Source organism: Bos indicus x Bos taurus, chromosome 7 (genome assembly GCF_003369695.1).
Source record: "Bos indicus x Bos taurus breed Angus x Brahman F1 hybrid chromosome 7, Bos_hybrid_MaternalHap_v2.0, whole genome shotgun sequence".
NCBI lineage: Eukaryota > Metazoa > Chordata > Mammalia > Artiodactyla > Bovidae > Bos > Bos indicus x Bos taurus.
In genome coordinates, this window is record NC_040082.1 from 58312437 (window position 1) to 58331463 (window position 19027).

The 19027-nt window shown below is 44.0% G+C and overlaps 1 protein-coding gene across 16 annotated transcripts in view; it reads right to left on the reverse strand.

The window, feature by feature from the left end:
- LOC113895237 (protocadherin gamma-C4) overlaps positions 1–19027 on the reverse strand; it is a 182256-nt gene that overhangs the window by 106002 nt on the left and 57227 nt on the right. The window contains exon 1 of one of the 16 annotated variants that reach the window (XM_027546173.1): positions 15683–18464. The exons of 12 other annotated variants lie outside the window; for them this stretch is intronic. In XM_027546173.1, coding sequence (XP_027401974.1) covers positions 15683–18106 — 2424 coding nt within the window. In that variant the 5' untranslated portion in view covers positions 18107–18464. Of the gene's footprint in view, positions 1–1675; positions 4322–6451; positions 9363–10923; positions 13332–15682; positions 18465–19027 lie in introns of those variants that run through there. 3 more of the 16 variants (XM_027546186.1, XM_027546170.1, XM_027546180.1) reach the window with 3 other exon arrangements.

Below are 19027 nucleotides of genomic sequence, written 5' to 3' on the forward strand. Positions count from 1 at the left end.
GAAAGTACTACAGAGTATTAAATAATGGTCGATTAAATTTATATTTGCAACACTTATTTTCCCAATAGAAATATATCCACTTTCAAAGGTAAGTAATGCTTCTTTTCTTTCCTGTGAGCTTCTAGCTATATTCAGAAAAGCCTTACAATTTTATTTTGAAATTCTGATTTAAATGGTCCAACAGTGTTTAGTAGACATTCATATAGAGATTATTATGAGATAATCCCTTTTAATTCACTTAAGATTTTTAAATTTTATATTGGTTAACTAATTATATTTGTTTAGCATTAAGATTGTGTAAAGGGCTTTCAAATTTTTCTAAAATAGTTTTATTGTGCCTCAATGAATTTTTTTGGAAAATGTATTTTTATTATAGGTTATTAGAAGTTAACTTGACCCAAATGAGTTGAGCTGGTAGCCACAAACTAAAAGGAACATGTCTCTATTGCAATGGGAAGAGAATACATACAAGTGCTATAAAACAATTTTTTAAAACAGAGTTAGAAATAGTGATGTGGGTTTTTAAAGAAATAAGCATATCAAACGACCTGTTTTCACCAGGGTGTTGATGGCACTATAAATAATCTCTTTGCATTTTATATGGAAGTACAAAATAAACTGGCCCCCACATCTTCAGATGTATATCCCCATCAATCCAGTAGTAGGTCTCTCCTCAAAGATGAGGAGTTTGGAGGTTCACTTCTTTCATAAAGAGAGAACTGGTTCTTTAGAAACATTTATGTCATTATGCCCCCCCCCCCCATTTAACTCTTTAAAGATTTTATCTTTTGTCTTCAAAGATAATCAGAGTCAGAGATTGAGCACAGAGCACAATGACATTTCATTTGCTTTCTGGGAAATTCCTTATCTTCAATGTAGAGGAAAAAAGATTTGGAAAGAGTATAATTTGAGTACCAAGAAAAAAATATATAAAAGAAAAACCAGAAGGACCAAAAATTGAAGAGAGAAATTCCTCTAGGGTAGTATTATGATTTGGGGCCCGTAGCAACACTTGGCAATAGAATGAAAGTTTTGACTCCTCTGCCAGGAAAACTGCATACATCTGTAACTTTGCATGCAATTTCAGGGATTCGTGGATCTGCTCGCTATGTCCCCTCAAATGCTTAGTTTTATTTATATTTTTTTATAATCTAGTTTTATTTTATTTTTGGCTGCACCATGCAGGATCTTAGTTCCCTGACCAAGGGTTGAAATCCCACCTCTTGTATTGGAAGCACAGAGTCTTAACCACTGGACTTCCAGGGAAGTCCCAACAGTTTTTAAAAATGTTAAAATAAATGAAGATACCAGAATGCACATACAGGATTATCTGCAACACATGTTTCTTTGATATGAGCATCTGCTTTGATATTTAAGGAGTACGTGAATATTATTAAACTTCAAACTATTTATTTATCTGGTAAGAAGCCAAGACCACAGCCTGTTTTGCTAACTTAGGCTTGAAAAGATATCTCCAATTTAGTTACATCCTTTCTGAATTACAGAGCAACTTATGAACAAGATGAGTGTTGAAAATGTAGTCAGTAAAAACTGAAAAGACAAGACAGTGATTAGTTATGGATTTTCTAAATATGATTCTAGATGTAAAAGTGAAATAGTATGCCCAACATATGAAAAAAATAGAATATTACAGAAGAAAAAAAATGAAACTTACCGGTGTCAGGGTCTCAGGATGTGTAGCCAAGTCATTCCCACTATGAAGTGGAATTAGGGCCCCAGGAGAATCACCACACACTATGTCTTGAGGGGGATGCAAAGGCTCACTACATCTTAGAAAATTAAACTCTGTCTTTCCAGTATGGGCAACACACAGATTGTACGAATAAGGTAAAGTTCCTTCACTGTAGTTGGGAGGAACCACGGGTCCAGACTTGACACAGAGACCAGGCTTAAAGCAGCCCCAAGCAGCAGGGCTGGAGGAGCGTCGCAGGTGTAGGGCGACCGCCAGAATCACCGCCAGGAGGAAGAGCACCGAGATCAAGGCCAAGGCCACCACCAGGTAAAACTGCAGCTCAGCTTGGGGGTCAGAGGGCGAGGGCCGGTCACTGAGGTCCGGCAGCGCCTCCTGCAGGCTGTCGGCGAAAACCAGGAGCAGCGTGGCGGTGGCCGAGAGGGGCGGCTGTCCCCCATCGCGCACAGCGACCAGCAGGCGCTGGCGGGCCGCGTCCCTGTCGCCCAAAGCCCTCGCCGTGCGCACCTCGCCTGTGTGCAGCCCCACGCTGAACAGTCCGGGCTCGCTGGCCTGCAGCACGTGGTAGGACAGCCAGGCGTTGTGTCCAGAGTCTGCGTCCACCGCCACCACCTTGGTGACTAGGTAGCCGGGCTGCGCGGCGCGGGGCACCGTGTCGAAGAGCGCCGAGCCGTCGGGCCCCAGCGCCGGGTACAGCACCCTGGGCGCGTTGTCGTTGCGGTCGCCCACTAGCACGAGCAGGCTCACGTTGGAGCTGAGCGCTGGCGAGCCGTGGTCGCGGGCCTGCAGCATCAGTTCGAAAGCGCGTAGCTGCTCGTGGTCGAAGGCGCGCTGTGCGAACACCACGCCGCTCTGCGGGTTCACGGACACGTAGGACGACAGCGCGCGTGGCTCCAGGTCGCTGGCCACGATGGAGTAGGAGACGTAGCCATTGGGTCCTAGGTCAGGGTCGGAGGCGCTGACTTGCGCGATGGAAGCTCCAGGCGGGTTATTTTCTCCCACGTGGACGATGTAGGAGGCCTGGTGGAAAACCGGAGCGTTGTCGTTGATGTCCGTGATGCATAGGGTAATGGTAGTGCTGGAGGAGAGAGGAGGCTTGCCCCGGTCAGTGGCTGTGATGGTGACGTTGTATTCCAGAGTCTGCTCTCGGTCTAGATCCCCATCTGTCACCAGCTTGTAGTAATTATTAGAAGAAGAATAAATCTTGAAAGGAACATCTCTTCCTACATGACAGGTGACTTCTCCATTTCCTCCAGAATCCCGGTCCCGTGTTTTGAAAAGGGCAACAACCATTCCTGGTAGAGAACCCTCCAAAATCTGATCAGAGAGAGAAGTAATGATTATTTCCGGGATGTTGTCGTTTTCATCGAGGATATCTATGATTACTTTACATTGGGAAGAGAGACCACCTCCGTCCTTTGCTTCCACTTCCATGGTGTATCTTTCTATATCCTCAAAATCCAATGACTGGTTATTCTTAATCATGCCTGTTTTCTCATCCAATGAGAACTTGTGTCTTGTACTCTGAGCAGTGCTCCTGAAGTAGTAGTTTATTTCAGCATTGGCCCCCTCATCCTGGTCAGTGGCTGTCACCAGCAACACGGAGGACCCGGGGGGTAGATTTTCACTAACGCTAAGTCTATATTCATCTTGGCTGAACACCGGGGGGTTATCATTGGTGTCCTTGACAGAGATTTCTATTTGAGCGGTGGCACTTCGTGCAGGGTCCCCTCCATCCAAGGCAGTCAATATCAAACTATGGGATCGCTGCTCTTCTCGGTCTAGGGGTTTCTCCAAGGATAATTCTGGGTATCTGCCACCGTCAGAATTAACTCTAACCATTAATGAGAAATAAGGGTTAGGATTTATCTGATAATCTTTAATTGAGTTCATGTTTATATCGGGGTCAGTGGCAGGGTCCAGGGATATTCGTGCACCTGCGGATACAGATTCAAAAATGTCTAAATGTATTTCCTTTTTATCGAATTGAGGAGCATGGTCATTAATATCCTCAACAACCACAATGATATGAAAAATATTTAAAGGATTTTCCACCACAGCTTCCAACTGCAATTCACAGCTTCTTCTCTCTTTGCATATCTGCTCACGGTCTATTCGGTCCTTCACAAGTAAGTCCCCGCTCTCCGCGTCTACGTTGAAGAGCAGCTTCTCCGCGCTAACTCGCAGCTTTCGAGCCGACACATCCAGGACACTGAGCCCTAGATCCCTGGCGAGATTCCCTACCACGGAGCCCTTGGCCAGCTCCTCGGGAATCGAGTAGCGGATCTGCTCGCAGAGCGCGGGGTAGAACAAAGGCAGCAGGAAGAGAAACAGTACCTGCCTCCGGTCAGCCAGGCGTGTCTGCGTGCAGCTCCCTCCCATTGCGCGCTTTAGTTCTCGCTGGGTCCCAATCTTTCCGAAAAGCCAAAGAAACTGCAGTTCACGGCATCAGTAGAAAAACTTTCTGCCCAGGACAGGCAGAGCTGGGAATCCGTTTGTGCTGGGCACAGAGGAGCCTGGGTGTGTGAGCGGGCTTCCTTCTATCGGTAGCTGCGCTGGAAATCCCAGCCTGGAGGCTGAGGAATCTCGGGTATCAGCGCTAGCCCTGCACTGGCCGACAGCGGCGCCCAGAGGCCTCGTGTGGGATCGCAGTCTCATATTGTCGTCTTGAGACAGTTTCTCTTCAGAATGTGTTGTTTTTCAGACGGTAGGTTGTGTCCAACTCTTTGCGACCCCATGGACTGTAGCCCGCCAGGATCTTCTATCCATGTTTTTTTTCCAAGCAAGAATACTGGAGTAGGTTGCTATGTCCTTCTCCGGGGAATCTTCCTGGACCAGGGATCGAATTGGTGTCTCCTGCATTGGCAGGCAAATTCTTTACCACTGAGCCACCAAGGAAGCTCAGAATATATATCTATCTATAGATATATAGTTATGTAATTGCCCAAGTTTAGTAAAGTATATGGGCAGTGTCTTTATACTTAGTTTTTCAAGAAGTTTATTGTGGAAAATTTCAAACTTATAAAAGAAGTTAGGGAGCATTATTATTGAACCTTCATTTACCCCTCACCCAATTGCAAAGATGGTCAACACAAGGTATTCTTTACTACATATTTCATTACCTCATTGTTTTGAAGATATCCAAGATATTTTAATTAACTCTTCTTTAAAGACAAGACATTAATATGGGGAAGAATTTTATCCTTAAGCCTATTATATAAACTGTTTACAATGCAAAAGTCCTGCCTGATTTAACAAAACAAGAATTCAGCATTTTCCACAGTCTGCCCAATCATCCATCCAAAGAGCCTTATGGACTGTTTTTAAAGACAAGTCACCTTTTATGGCAGAGAATAGTAGTCACCTACCATGATATACAGTCTTCATAAATATTTCTGTTATTACTTTTTCCACATTAACACATATTTTAGTATTTATGTATACCAAGTACTAAAGGTTACTCCCCAAGACAGAAACTTTAAATGATAGCTTTCCTATTGCATGGTTAAAAATATGACCCTGAGCAATGCATTGTCTTTCCTACTTGCTTAGGAATAAAGAGTATTTGAAATAATTAAAACATCTGTATGACGGACAGACATGTTTAGCCCTTATGTTCAGCATGTTTAAAATAGAATTTTGAGTCAATTTCAAATATTATTTTCAAAGTCTCCTGCAATGTCATTTATTACTTGAAATCACATTGTGTTAAAAATCACATTACATAATAATAATTATTTTCTTTATATCTAAAAGCCAGTGAAATATTCTTAGAACCTCCCTAGTAATTCCTGAGAATATTTTCCTAAAGCATCTCCCATATCCAAATTTATTTCTAGCCTCAAAAGTTGGAGTATTGGGTCATAAGTAACACTTGAAGAATAATTTTTACTTCCCATGTTTTGTCTTCTCATAGGGTCCAGTCTAAGAAACTGCTCTTCAGCAAATATAAACTATAGGAGAGTTTCAAACTATTAATAATTATAGTATTAAGAGGATGAGAACCAATGGTGTTAAAATTTTTCACTGAAATTAAATGTCTATTGTTTATAAAGAGCATTTTTTTCACCATTAAAAGAATAAAACATACTGTATGAGGATATGGAACTAATAACTGAAGCTTGAATCATCCTCAGAAATGATCTCTAAATGCAAACAACGTCTACAAACATGTGACCTGAAACACATCACCTCTAAGGGGTGTTGTCTGGTCATAGAAACAGAAGAGAAGCACTGAATTTGAGCTTTCACTTAGTTCTCCAAATAGAATGTATTTCTTATTAATTTACCCTTACAAAAATAGCATCAGCTATAGACATGTTTTTAGAGTAAGAATTTCACAATGCAGCCATTGCAGACAACAAAAATAATAAATTTCAGGAATAGAAACCCGTCCTAAGAATTAGTAGTGAACTGTGGTCACTACTCAAGCAACCTTAGCCAAAGAGCCATGCCCAGTGCCTGATGATGAGGGCTGTCCCAAGAGGGTTTCCACTGACCCTAGGTTAATTATTATGAAAAAGCAAAGATTGTTTCAACGATGTAACCAATAAATGCCTCCTATATTGTTGTTCAGTCGCTAAGTCGCGTCTGACTCTTACAGATGTTAGAGCAAAAAATCAGGCTTAGTGAAAATTTAAATGTATGGTGAGAAATATGTTAACATCAACTTACCTTAAATGAAAGCACTTAAAGAGAAAACCAATTTTTTTTTTAAAGTAAAGAAAAAGTCGAACTCACTGGAACGAAAGGGCTGTCTTCTACAGGAAACCTGGAATCATCTGAAACGCACAAAGGCTCGCTTTTCTCACAGCTTTCCTGACTGATGAGCGTGTCCGCGTAATTCGGCTGCGGGAAGATCATGTGACTCCTCCTTGAGTCCGCGGTGAGCGAGACCTCGTGCGAATAGGTCTGCAGGAAAGCCCGAACCCCATCCACGCCCACAAACTGAGACGCCGGCACGCCAGCCAACCCACTGCCCGAAGCCTGGAGCAGACGCGACATGTGCCAGTGCCTCAGCCTAAGCGCCAGTAGCACAATGACAAAGGCGAGGAAGACACAGGAGACCGCGGCCACCGCCACCACCAGGTAGAGTGTGAGGTCGGAGTCCTTGGGGTTGGCAGGAGAGTCAAGGTTGCCTAGATCAGCCAGGACATCGGGGATGCTGTCGGCCACAGCCACCGTGAACGTGACGGTGGTAGAGAGAGGGGGCTGGCCGTGGTCCTGGACTGCCACCACCAGGCTCTGCTTGATCGCATCTCTGTCTAGCAGGGCCCGCGCTGTGCGCACCTCGCCCGTGTGCAGCCCCACAGAAAAGAGTCCTGGCTCACTGGCCTTGAGCAGGCGGTAGGACAGCCAGGCATTCTGGCCTGAGTCTCTGTCCACTGCCACCACCTTGGTAATCAGGTATCCTGGCTCTGCAGAGCGGGGTGCGAGTTCCACCCCCGTGGAGCCATCAGTGGGGAGGGCAGGATACAGGATTTCTGGCACGTTGTCGTTCTGGTCCAGCACAAATATGCTCAGTGACACGTTGCTGCTGAGTGGTGGGTCCCCACTGTCGCTTGCCCTCACCTGCATTTGAAGATCTCGAAACTGCTCATAGTCAAAGGAGCGCAGTGCGAAGAGCACACCAGTGTCCGAGTTGATAGAAACATAGGAGGAGAGAGGCGCCCCTTGGATGGTGTCTTCCTCTAGCGAGTAAATAACTCGAGCATTCTCGTTGCTGTCTGGGTCATGGGCTGTCACAGAGAAGATGGAGGTGCCTCTAAGATTGTTCTCTGGGAGGTAGACAGAGTAGGAAGTTTGAGAGAAGGAGGGTGGATTGTCGTTGATGTCAACCACGTGCAGGGTGATGTGAATTTCCGTGGACTGAGGTGGTGTTCCTCTATCTGTTGCAGTCACTGTGATGTTATATTCTGAGGTTTTTTCTCTGTCAAGATTTTGGACTATCAGCAATCTATAATAGTCTTCTACTGATTTTTCTAACTGAAAAGGTAGAATCTCCTCGATGGAACAGACAACTTGGCCATTCTTACCAGAGTCTCGGTCGTGAGCATTGAAAAGAACGATTATTGTTCCTTGAGGAGCATCTTCCCTCACTGGACTAAATAACGATGTAATGGTCACTTCAGGTCTATTATCATTGATATCTTCTACTGAAATGAGTACTTTGGTCCGATCCTTCAATGCCCCACCATCTTCTGCCTGTATTTCCATCTCATAAAACGCACATTCTTCATAATCTAAACTCTTCGTTGTTGATATTTCGCCAGTATTTTCATTCAGCTGGAATAACGGAGATTGTTTTTCACTAATTTTCCAGAATTTATAAGCCACTTCCCCGTTGGTTCCTTCATCCGGGTCGCTAGCGCTTACGGTAAGCAGCCGGGTCCCCGGGGGCACGTTCTCTGGGACTTTCACTCGGTAAATCGGTTGAGCAAAAACCGGGGCATTGTCGTTTGTATCCAACACTGTCACTCGGATGTGCACTGTGCTGGAGCGACGCGGTTCGCCTCCATCCGTGGCGATGAGGACCAGGTAGTGAGCAGCCTCCTCCTCGCGGTCCAGGGCGCGCTCCAGCACCAGCTCTGGGCTTACAGCTCCGTCGTCTCCAGTTTGCACGTCCAGGGAGAAGTGGTTATTGGGGCTGAGCTGGTAGCTCTGCAGGGAATTCAAGCCCACATCCGGGTCCACAGCCTCTGGCAATGGATAACGTGTTCCGGGCAGAGCAATTTCGTTAATTTTTACTTCCAGATTTTCGACCTGGAATTTCGGGTTATTATCGTTGATATCAGTGACTTCTATTTCTATTCCGTGAAGCTGCACCCTGTCTTCAACCAGGACTTTAAAGTTCACCAGACACCGCGCGCTCTGAGCGCAGAGCTCCTCCCGGTCTATCCTGCCCGCGGTGACCAAGCTGCCGCTTCGCGGATTTAGAGCAAAGAGCTGCGTCCTACCTCTGGAGACGATGCGGACGCCCCGCTCTGCCAGCTCGCGGAGCTCCAGCCCCAGGTCCTTGGAGATATTCCCCACGATGTAGCCTGTTTCTGTCTCTTCAGGTATCGAGTAGCGGATCTGGCTCGCCCCCGTCTCCCACAGCCTCCCCAGGAAAAGGCACAACAGGAACAGTCTTCTGTGGTGCAGGCGATTCCTTGGAGCGGCCATTGTTGCTTCACTAAAGGTTTTTTCTTCGGAATACTTGCTGTGAATGCTGATTCCTTAGCTTCTGTTTTCCTCCTGCAAATTATGGCGATCTTTTTTCTCAGGAGAAACCCGTAGTGCCCCAAGTTCAGAGGCTGAGTTACTCTGCAGCCCCGGAGTCTGTTTGTGGGATCCGAGCGGCTTTGTGGAGTTGCAGACTCTAATACTGGGACCGAAAGCCGACTGAGCTTTTCTTAGAGTTGGTGAACAGCGGCGCTCAGAGTCCTAAGCCGTTACTACACCCACTGAGATGTGAAATATTTTTGCTATAGATGACTGACAAAACACTACTCTCTTACCATTATGATTTTAGATTTCTCTGTGTCGTGCATTTATATTTCAAAAGCAATGACCACTTGTGGATATTTTAGTTGGAAGTGAAATGACATGAAATTTCTATTAAATGTCATTAATATCAGACAACCTTACTATCATTTTTATAGCGTTTTGCTCTTTCTAGATATGTAAATTATTCAAATTTCATTTTTATAATGTTTCAACTGTTTTCTATAGGTCGTTAATTTCTGAAGTGATTAAAATGTGCAATCCTCTTTGGAAATATATCCATATTTTTCTTATTTTATATGTACATTTATATTTACATAATTATATTGAATGAATATATAGATTACTCAATTTGAAGCTGTTTTATAAGACATTAACTTTCATGGTGAGATTCTTGGGGTAAAGTTTCCTTAAGATTTTGTTTACAAAATTTAATTACATAATGATACTAGATTTTCTCATCTAATATTGCTAAACTTTAAGTAGGTTGGGATTTTAAAAATTTACATAGTTATGGTTGTTAAACTTTTAAGCTATTTTAATTTTTAAAATATTTAGTTTTCTATGTGAATTCATAGTGCATGCACAGCCTACAGCATTTGGAAGATTCAAATAACATACACTGAAAAGTAAGTTTCCATTTCAGTTTTTTCATCAAGAAATTAGCAATATTAATATAATCTTAAACTTCCTATTATAAGGGTCATCTAAACTCAAGTAATAATTTGAGGTAAAAAAACCCACAAGATGTAGAACAAATTATGTACCACAATAAGAAATTTCTTTCAGCAATTTGTAAAGAAATTATTTACTGAAGCAGTTCCTAACAGAAAACAAGCAAAAGACAGATGCTTATGTAATGACATCTTTTATGTGCTTGAAATTAGTAGATTTTTGCCTTAAAAGTAATTCAGAATTCTCCTTCCCTCCTACAGATAGAAGGATGTCACTAGTCACTAATGTTTAGGGCTCCAAGTAATAAGACAAATACAGTGACTTTCCTCTCTTTCTGCTTCAAAAAAATAGGTCAGGTGTGAGAGCAAGTGATAGAGGGAGCAGCATTTCCTTTTCTCTTATCAAGTGTCTCCTTCTGTTAACTATAAAGAAGAGGATTTTGCATTCAAGGAAATTTGAAGGAACTTAGATAATGACTTGGATTTTCTGATGAGTTCACTGAGTCTTTCTCACACAATATACCACACTGTATTTTTTTCTTTAAATATTAAGGACTTCAAAGACTCACAGATATGTAGATTTAAGGAACTAGACATGAGGAATAAATATAAAAAAGAGATGTAAACTACCAGTGAAATCAGTGAAGGAAGATACCTAGTAGTAGCTTTTTTGCTGTAAATAATGAAGTGACTACCTACTTTAAATTTAATGTTTACTTATATATAACAAACATCTAAATATGTTAAATGAAGAATAAAAAAGCAATGGGTAAATTTCATTAGATTAGAAAAGAGATAAGAAATTGGCAAAAAGACTTTTGTTGTGAAGCATAGAGCATACTCTCTCAACTTGGTAAATCTTAACTGGGTAAGATATTATGTCACATATCTATTCTTAATTCACCATTCCCCTTGAAGGCTGGATATACAGCTTTCGGATGAGCTCTAATTATTCCTAAGCAAATCGTTAGACTTAAAAAATGCAATATATTTTCATGTGAATAAAAAATTGCAAAGATGATGAAAAAGAGTAGATACTTAAATGGAACTCACCGCCATTAGAGTTTCGGGATGGGAAGTCGACTCACTGGAATTACAGAGTGGAAATAAGGCCCCAGACGAATCACCACAAAGTATATCTTGTCCTGAACTCAACTGCTCACTACATTTTAGAAAATTAAACTCTGTCTTTCCAGTATGGGCAACACACAGATTGTACGAATAAGGTAAAGTTCCTTCACTGTAGTTGGGAGGAACCACGGGTCCAGACTTGACACAGAGACCAGGCTTAAAGCAGCCCCAAGCAGCAGGGCTGGAGGAGCGTCGCAGGTGTAGGGCGACCGCCAGAATCACCGCCAGGAGGAAGAGCACCGAGATCAAGGCCAAGGCCACCACCAGGTAAAACTGCAGCTCGGCCTGGGGGTCAGACGGTGCGGGCCGGTCACTGAGGTCCGGCAGCGCCTCCTGCAGGCTGTCGGCGAAAACCAGGAGCAGCGTGGCGGTGGCCGAGAGGGGCGGCTGTCCCCCATCGCGCACAGCGACCAGCAGGCGCTGGCGGGCCGCGTCCCTGTCGCCCAAGGCCCTCGCCGTGCGCACCTCGCCCGTGCGCAGCCCCACGCTGAACAGTCCGGGCTCGCTGGCCTGCAGCACGTGGTAGGACAGCCAGGCGTTGTGTCCAGAGTCTGCGTCCACCGCCACCACCTTGGTGACTAGGTAGCCGGGCTGCGCGGCGCGCGGCACCGTGTCGAAGAGCGCCGAGCCATCGTGCCCCAGCGCCGGGTACAGCACCCTGGGCGCGTTGTCGTTGTGGTCGCCCACCAGCACGCGCAGGCTCACGTTGGAGCTGAGCGCTGGCGAGCCGTGGTCGCGGGCCTGCAGCGTCAGTTCGAAAGCGCGTAGCTGCTCGTGGTCGAAGGCGCGCTGTGCGAACACCACGCCGCTCTGCGGGTTCACGGACACGTAGGACGACAGCGCGCGTGGCTCCAGGTCGCTGGCCACGATGGAGTAGGAGACGTGGCCGTTGGGCCCTAGGTCAGGGTCAGAGGCCCTGACTTGTTCGATGGAAGCTCCAGGCGGGTTGTTTTCTGCTACGTGGACGACGTAGGAGGCCTGGTGGAAAACCGGAGCATTGTCGTTGACATCAGTAATATGCAAGGTAACACTTGTATGGGTGCAGAGAGGCGGCTTGCCCTTGTCAGTGGCCACGATGGTGACATTGTACTCCGGGATCTGCTCTCGGTCCAGGGTCCCGGCTGTTACCAACTTGTATGAATTTTTGGAGGAAGAGATTATCTGAAAAGGTACTTCACCCTCTAATCGACAATTAACCTCCCCATTCTCCCCAGAATCTCTGTCATGTATTTTGATCAAAGCAATCAGAGTTCCCGGCACTGCGTTTTCCAGAATCATTTCGACTAGAGAATGGAATGTAATATCTGGTCTGTTGTCATTTTCATCTTGAATGCTAATTTCAACTGTACACTGTGCAACCAGTCCTCCGCCATCCCTCCCTTCCACCACGATGGAATATTCTTTGATTTCTTCGAAATCCAGTGTTTTTAGAGTTGTAATTTCCCCACTCTTTGAATTCAGACCGAAGACTTGCCCGGACCTGTAGAAGGAATAAGCAATTTCTGAGTTGACGCCCTCGTCCTGATCGGTGGCTGACACCTGCAACACAGTGGTGCCTGGGGGCACGTTTTCTCCAAGGTTGACTCGGTATACGTCCTGGGTAAATACCGGGGGGTTATCATTGGCATCAGTGACCTGGATCTGGAGCTCAGTAGTGCCACTTAGGGGTGGATCGCCACCGTCTGAGGCAGTCAGTACTAAACGATGGTAACTCTGTTGTTCCCGGTCTAAGGGTTTCTCCAATACCAGTTCCGGGAATTTACTACCATCTTGTTTTTCCTTATTTATCAACGAGAAACTAGGGCTAAGAGAAAGTTTATAAGTCTGCAGAGAGTTTAAGCCAATATCTGCATCTTCCGCGACTTCTAATATAAATCGTGTGCCTGGCGGCGTAGACTCACTTATTTGCAGCTCAAAGGAATTTTGCGAGAATTTTGGAGTGTGGTCATTAACATCCTCGATCTCTACATTCACGTGATAAAAGTTCAATGGATTTTCAGCAACAACCTCAAATTCCAGAGCACAAGCTGACTTCTTCCCGCATATCTGCTCCCGGTCTAGCCTGCTGCTCACAAGTAACTCCCCGCTCTCCGCGCTCACAGCGAAGTAAGGCTTCTCCGAACTGACGCGCAGTTTTCGAGTCGGTAACTCGTGGACACTGAGTCTCAGGTCCTTGGCGAGATTCCCCACCACCGAGCCCTCGGGCATCTCCTCGGGAATCCTGTAGTGGATCTGCTCAGAGAGCGCCAGGCAGAACAAAGACAGCAGGAACGGAAAGAGCACTGGCCGCCTCTCAGCCCAGCCGCTCTTCCCAGCGCCGCTCCCCATCCCTCTTGCCCGCCCTCCCCACCCCCCGTCTTAGTTTGCTCACCGGCCTGGAGACGCCGGATTACAACTAATGTCTATGTTGCAGTTGTCCGGAGCTCCCAGCAGCTTTATGAGGGTCAGGCAGGGTTTCTTCTCTAGAGAAGTAAACGGTGGAAAGGCTTACGCTAGCGAGTCTGAGACAGGGAACGTGAGCTGCGGCTGCGCGAGGACGTCCCCTGTACCAAGTTCTCCACTTTGGCCAACAGCGGCGCCCAGAGTCCGCACTGGTAAACTACAGCCCCTGCAGCTTCAGTTTAAAATTTAACAAGCCATATTTTTACGTTAATATATTTAATATTTTAAATCATCAAGGCTTATTTAAAGTCTTGTTTCTAAATTGTTAGAAATATCATTCATGTTGGGTTTGTTTACAAAGTTAATATATATTGGTCCATTTATTTCACCATTCTGCAAACATACACTGAACTTTTGCTTTGTGCTAAGCACTGTCCTTGTCAGTGGCAATAGAACAATGAAAAAGACACAGGTCTTGCCCTCAGAGAGTTTGTTGTCTACCAATTCCATGAATCATTTCTGTTTATTAGCTATGATATATAAAAAATTTTAAAGCTTCTTTCGTTGATTCCTAGTTTACCCCACATGTCTACATAATCAGTGCTACTTCATGTCACATATATTAGAGAACATCAATACTAGTGCAAATTATTTTGTAAAGTTGTGTAATTTTGCACCAATCCTTAAACATCTCTGATATCAACACTCTCTTTACAAAATAATTTCTTTTTACTCTAACTCAAGAAGTATTCATTCAAAGAAACTGCCACTATGATGTAGCCAGAGATTATTTGGTGTACCTTCTACTTCATCTCTCAGAATTAACTGGCTCATGTCATACCCAACATCTTATATAAATTCACCCTTAAAATGTATTGAAATACTTGTCTGTCCGTCAATACAAAGTCACAAAGGGATATTCTAGTAGAATGCATTACTTCCTTATCTATGTATACATTTTATACTGAATTGGAGGAACTGAGTTCATGGTAAATTTATTTACATAAATTCACTGAATATAGTGACATTTGTTCTCATTATTTTACTCCATTGGTTATTATTATTATTATTATTGCAATTAGTGAATGCTTTCAGCAAGAGTACTGGGGCAACTTTCCATTCACTTTTTAAATTTGCAAAGTGTCAACAAAATAGTTGTCTCCGTAAGTGACTGTACACCTAAACACTACAGAATATAAAGCTAATTCCTACCATTATCTGTGGATTGGAGGAGAAACAGCACAATCCCTCAGAAATGTCTTTTTAGTTGATAATAATTCATTGTACTTTCCACTCTCATCTGATGACAAATCAACCATTAGTTTTATTTAAATGCTATAACAAGGGATGCAGAAGTCCAAATGGAATCATTTTTAATTGAACCAATTGGTTTGTTTAGAATTTGTGTACATGTAACTTCTTTTCTTAAAACTAACACTCTCAAACTCTAACCTTGAGAACACAGCACATTTCACATGACTGTACAGTCAAAACAGCTCACTGGAATTCTAATAAAATGTGTTCTTCTGCATTTTACAGAGGTAACTTTCAACAATTTTAAGATGACATTTTATTTCAAATTTGATGGGGAGGGCAATGGCCATTTTAGGCTTTAGATGCCATGTCTCCATTGGTATGAGTCCTGGGTGACCACTGACACACAACATTTGGGAACCAATCTTACCTACCACCACCCTTTAAAATATGTTTGCTTTGAGATACAAGAAGTATTAAAGCTTTGAAGGGTACTGATACAGACACAGAGCTCATAAAATAGGTTTAAACTGAAGAAAAATTTCAAGAACTTAGTTTTAGGTGAAATCCTAAGAATCCTAAAAATTCTGACATGTATTTTACTTTTACTAAGCTAATACAAGGGTTAAGAAACCTCAATAATTTTTGTAAGTTCTAATTTATATATACCTTTATGTGTCTATACATATACACATGTACACACACACACATATATATTCCTATATATAAAATGAACTGACCTTATGTGGTTGGGTAGCTATTTCTTAAATGAATAGATGATAATTATGGTAAAATATGAAAAGTTTTAAGAAGTTAAGAGTTCATATTTAAACAGTCTTGTCTAAGCCTTTGGAAAGCAGATGAAACAATTATGATGATTAGAACTCAATTTTATTGTATCACTAACACAAACCCCAAACTCTGTGGTACACCTTAAAAGCTATCTTTAAACTTTCTTTACAATGCATGTTTCAAAACACAAATTAAATTTATAAAAAAATATAATTCCTCTAAGAAATAAACATAAACAATGAACCAAACTCACCTGAACAGCAGCAGCTTCATCCCTACATTCATGAAAATCTATGGATGTTAACAAGGAATCATTTTTCTCACAGCTGTCTTGGCTAATGAGCATGTCAGCATAGTTGGGCTGGGGGAAGATCATGTGACTCCTCGGAGAGTCAGAGGTAAGGGAGACTTCATGGGAGTAGGTCTGCAGGAAAGCCTGTACTCCTTCCATGCCCACAAATCCTGAGGCTGGCAGGCCTGCTAACCTACCACTGGAAGCCTGGAGAAGTCTTGATTTGTGCCACCGCCATAGTCTGAGCGACAGCAGCACGATGACAAAGGCAAGGAAGATGCAGGAAACAACAGCCACTGCCACCACCAGGTACAGTGTGAGGTCTGAATCCTCAGAGTTGGTTAGGGTCCTGATGCTACCCAGGTCAGCAAGGACATCTGGGATGCTATCTGCTACGGCCACAGTGAGTGTGACGGTGGCTGAGAGAGGGGGCTGCCCATGGTCGTGGACTGTCATCACCAGGCTCTGCTTGAGCGCATCTCTGTCCAGCAGGGCCCGTGCCGTGCGTACCTCGCCTGTGTGCAGCCCCACCGTGAAGAGCCCTGGCTCACTGGCCTTGAGTAGGCGGTAGGACAGCCAGGCGTTCTGGCCTGAGTCTCTGTCCACTGCCACTACCTTGGTAACAAGGTAGCCTGGCTCTGCAGAGCGAGGTGCCAGCTCCACACCCGTGGAGCCATCAGTGGGAAGCATGGGGTACAGAATCTCTGGTGCATTGTCGTTCTGGTCCAGTATGAACAGGCTCAGGGACACATTGCTGCTGAGTTGAGGGTCCCCATTGTCACGGGCTGTCACCAGTAGCTGCAAGTCTTGGATCTGCTCATAGTCAAAGGAGTGCAGAGCATACAGGACACCAGTGTCAGAGTTGATGGAGACGTAAGAGGAGAGAGGCACCGCCATGATGCTGCCTTTGGTCAGAGAGTAAGTGACCTGGGCATTGCTGCCACTGTCATGGTCATGAGCAGTCACAGAGAAGATGGAGGCACCTCTGGGGTTGTTCTCTGGGATATAGGCTGAGTAGGAGGCATGAGGGAAAATGGGTGGATTGTCATTGATGTCTGCCACTTGCAGGGCAATATGAATTTCAGTAGACAGAGGTGGGGTTCCTAGATCTGAGGCTGCCACTGTGATATTATACATAGAGATCTTTTCTCGGTCCAAATATTTCCAAGTCACCAATCTATAATAATTATCAATTGATTTTTCTAATTGAAAAGGTAAATTATCACGTGTATAACAGACAACTTGACCATTCTTCCCAGAGTCTCGGTCATGCACATTCAAGAAGGCAATTACTGTCCCAGGAAGAGTATTTTCCAGGACTGGGCTAAACAAAGATGTAATGGTCACTTCGGGTCTGTTGTCATTGACATCTTCCACTGAAATGAGTACTTTGGTCCGCCCCAGAAGTGCCCCCACATCTTCAGCTTGTATTTCCATATCATAAAATGTACATTCTTCATAATCTAAACTCTTTGCTGTTGATATTTCGCCAGTATTTTCATTCAGCTGGAATAACGGAGATTGTTTTTCACTAATTTTCCAGAATTTATAAGCCACTTCCCCGTTGGTTCCTTCATCCGGGTCGCTAGCGCTTACAGTAAGCAGCCGGGTCCCCGGGGGCACGTTCTCTGGGACTTTCACTCGGTAAATCGGTTGAGCAAAAACCGGGGCATTGTCGTTTGTATCCAACACTGTCACTCGGATGTGCACTGTGCTGGAGCGACGCGGTTCGCCTCCGTCTGCGGCGATGAGGACCAGGTAGTGAGCAGCCTCCTCCTCGCGGTCCAGGGCGCGCTCCAGCACCAGCTCTGGGCTTACAGCTCCGTCGTCTCCAGTTTGCACGTCCAGGGAGAAGTGGTTATTGGGGCTGAGCTGGTAGCTCTGCAGGGAATTCAAGCCCACATCCGGGTCCACAGCCTCTGGCAGTGGATAACGTGTTCCGGGCAGAGCGATTTCGTTAATTTTTACTTCCAGATTTTCGACCTGAAATTTTGGGTTATTATCGTTGATGTCAGTGATTTCTACTTCTATTCCCCAAAGTTTCCCTTCATCCTCAACTAGGATGTTAATATTTACAAAACATCGCGCGCTCTGAGCGCAGAGCTCCTCCCGGTCTATCCTGCCCGCGGTGACCAAGCTGCCGCTTCGCGGATTTAGAGCAAAGAGCTGCGTCCTACCTCTGGAGACGATGCGGACTCCGTGCTTCGAAAGCTCTTGTGACTCCAGCCCCAGGTCCTTGGAGATGTTACCCACGAAGGATCCTTTGTCGGTCTCTTCAGGCACAGAGTAGTGGATCTGTCCTCTCCCGATCTTTCCCAGCGCACCCAGCAGCGCGCACAGCAGTACCAGCTCGCCGCGTCCTCCGTAATTCTTTGGAGCGGCCATTGTTCTTTCGCTATGGAATCCACTCAGAATCTTCACTGGGCATATATGTTTTGTTTACCTTGTTCCTGAAGTTATAGAGATCATCTTCTGGAAAGTTGGAGTATCCCAAATTTAGGGATGGAATTTTGCCGCAGGCCTCCAGTTGGTTTGTGAGATCTGCGGATCTCTTGTGAGGTGAGAGCCCTGAGTTTCCGGCTGGTTTTTGGTTACTTTATCTCCAAGTAGGTGAACAGCGGCGCTCAGAGTCCTAGGCAGTTACTGCAGTCACTTACATTTGTAATATCCTATGCTAGATTGCTAGGGGGAAAATTGCTACTTATTTTCTATAGTCTGTTTGGAATAAATTATCCCTGAACTCATATTTTAAAAATAATTTCCAAGAAATATGGAATGAAATAGGGTTAAAGTCTTACAAAGTATTATTACATAACCAGATTTTGGGGTTTATATCATATTAAATTACTCAAAGTTCTGTACTGTATTTACTGTTTTAAAAATAAAATTTTATTTATTATGCTCTAAGCATTATTGTTAATATCTTCAGTATCTTATCAACTAAGTAAGAATCCCACTCATTACTGGAAATTAATTCATTTTTAGGCTAAAATATACCTATTGGAGATGACTGATTCAGAAGTTGTTTTATTTGGTTTTAAACCAATTTAATCAATATAGTAAACTTTTTGTAGAGTGGTTGCCTTTTAATTTTCTTTTTAAAATGCGGTTTTAGTCACACAGTAGTGTTTTGAAATTAATATTGTGAAATTTTAATAGGATAAATGCTTTTACTTTCAAGTTATATCACAGACAAAATTTTATATAATTTCTATTTGAATAGAAAATACTTGAAAGGTACAAATGAATATATAATCGAAAGCAAATTTCTATCTATTCTTCTGCCTATGAGAGGTGATTACATTT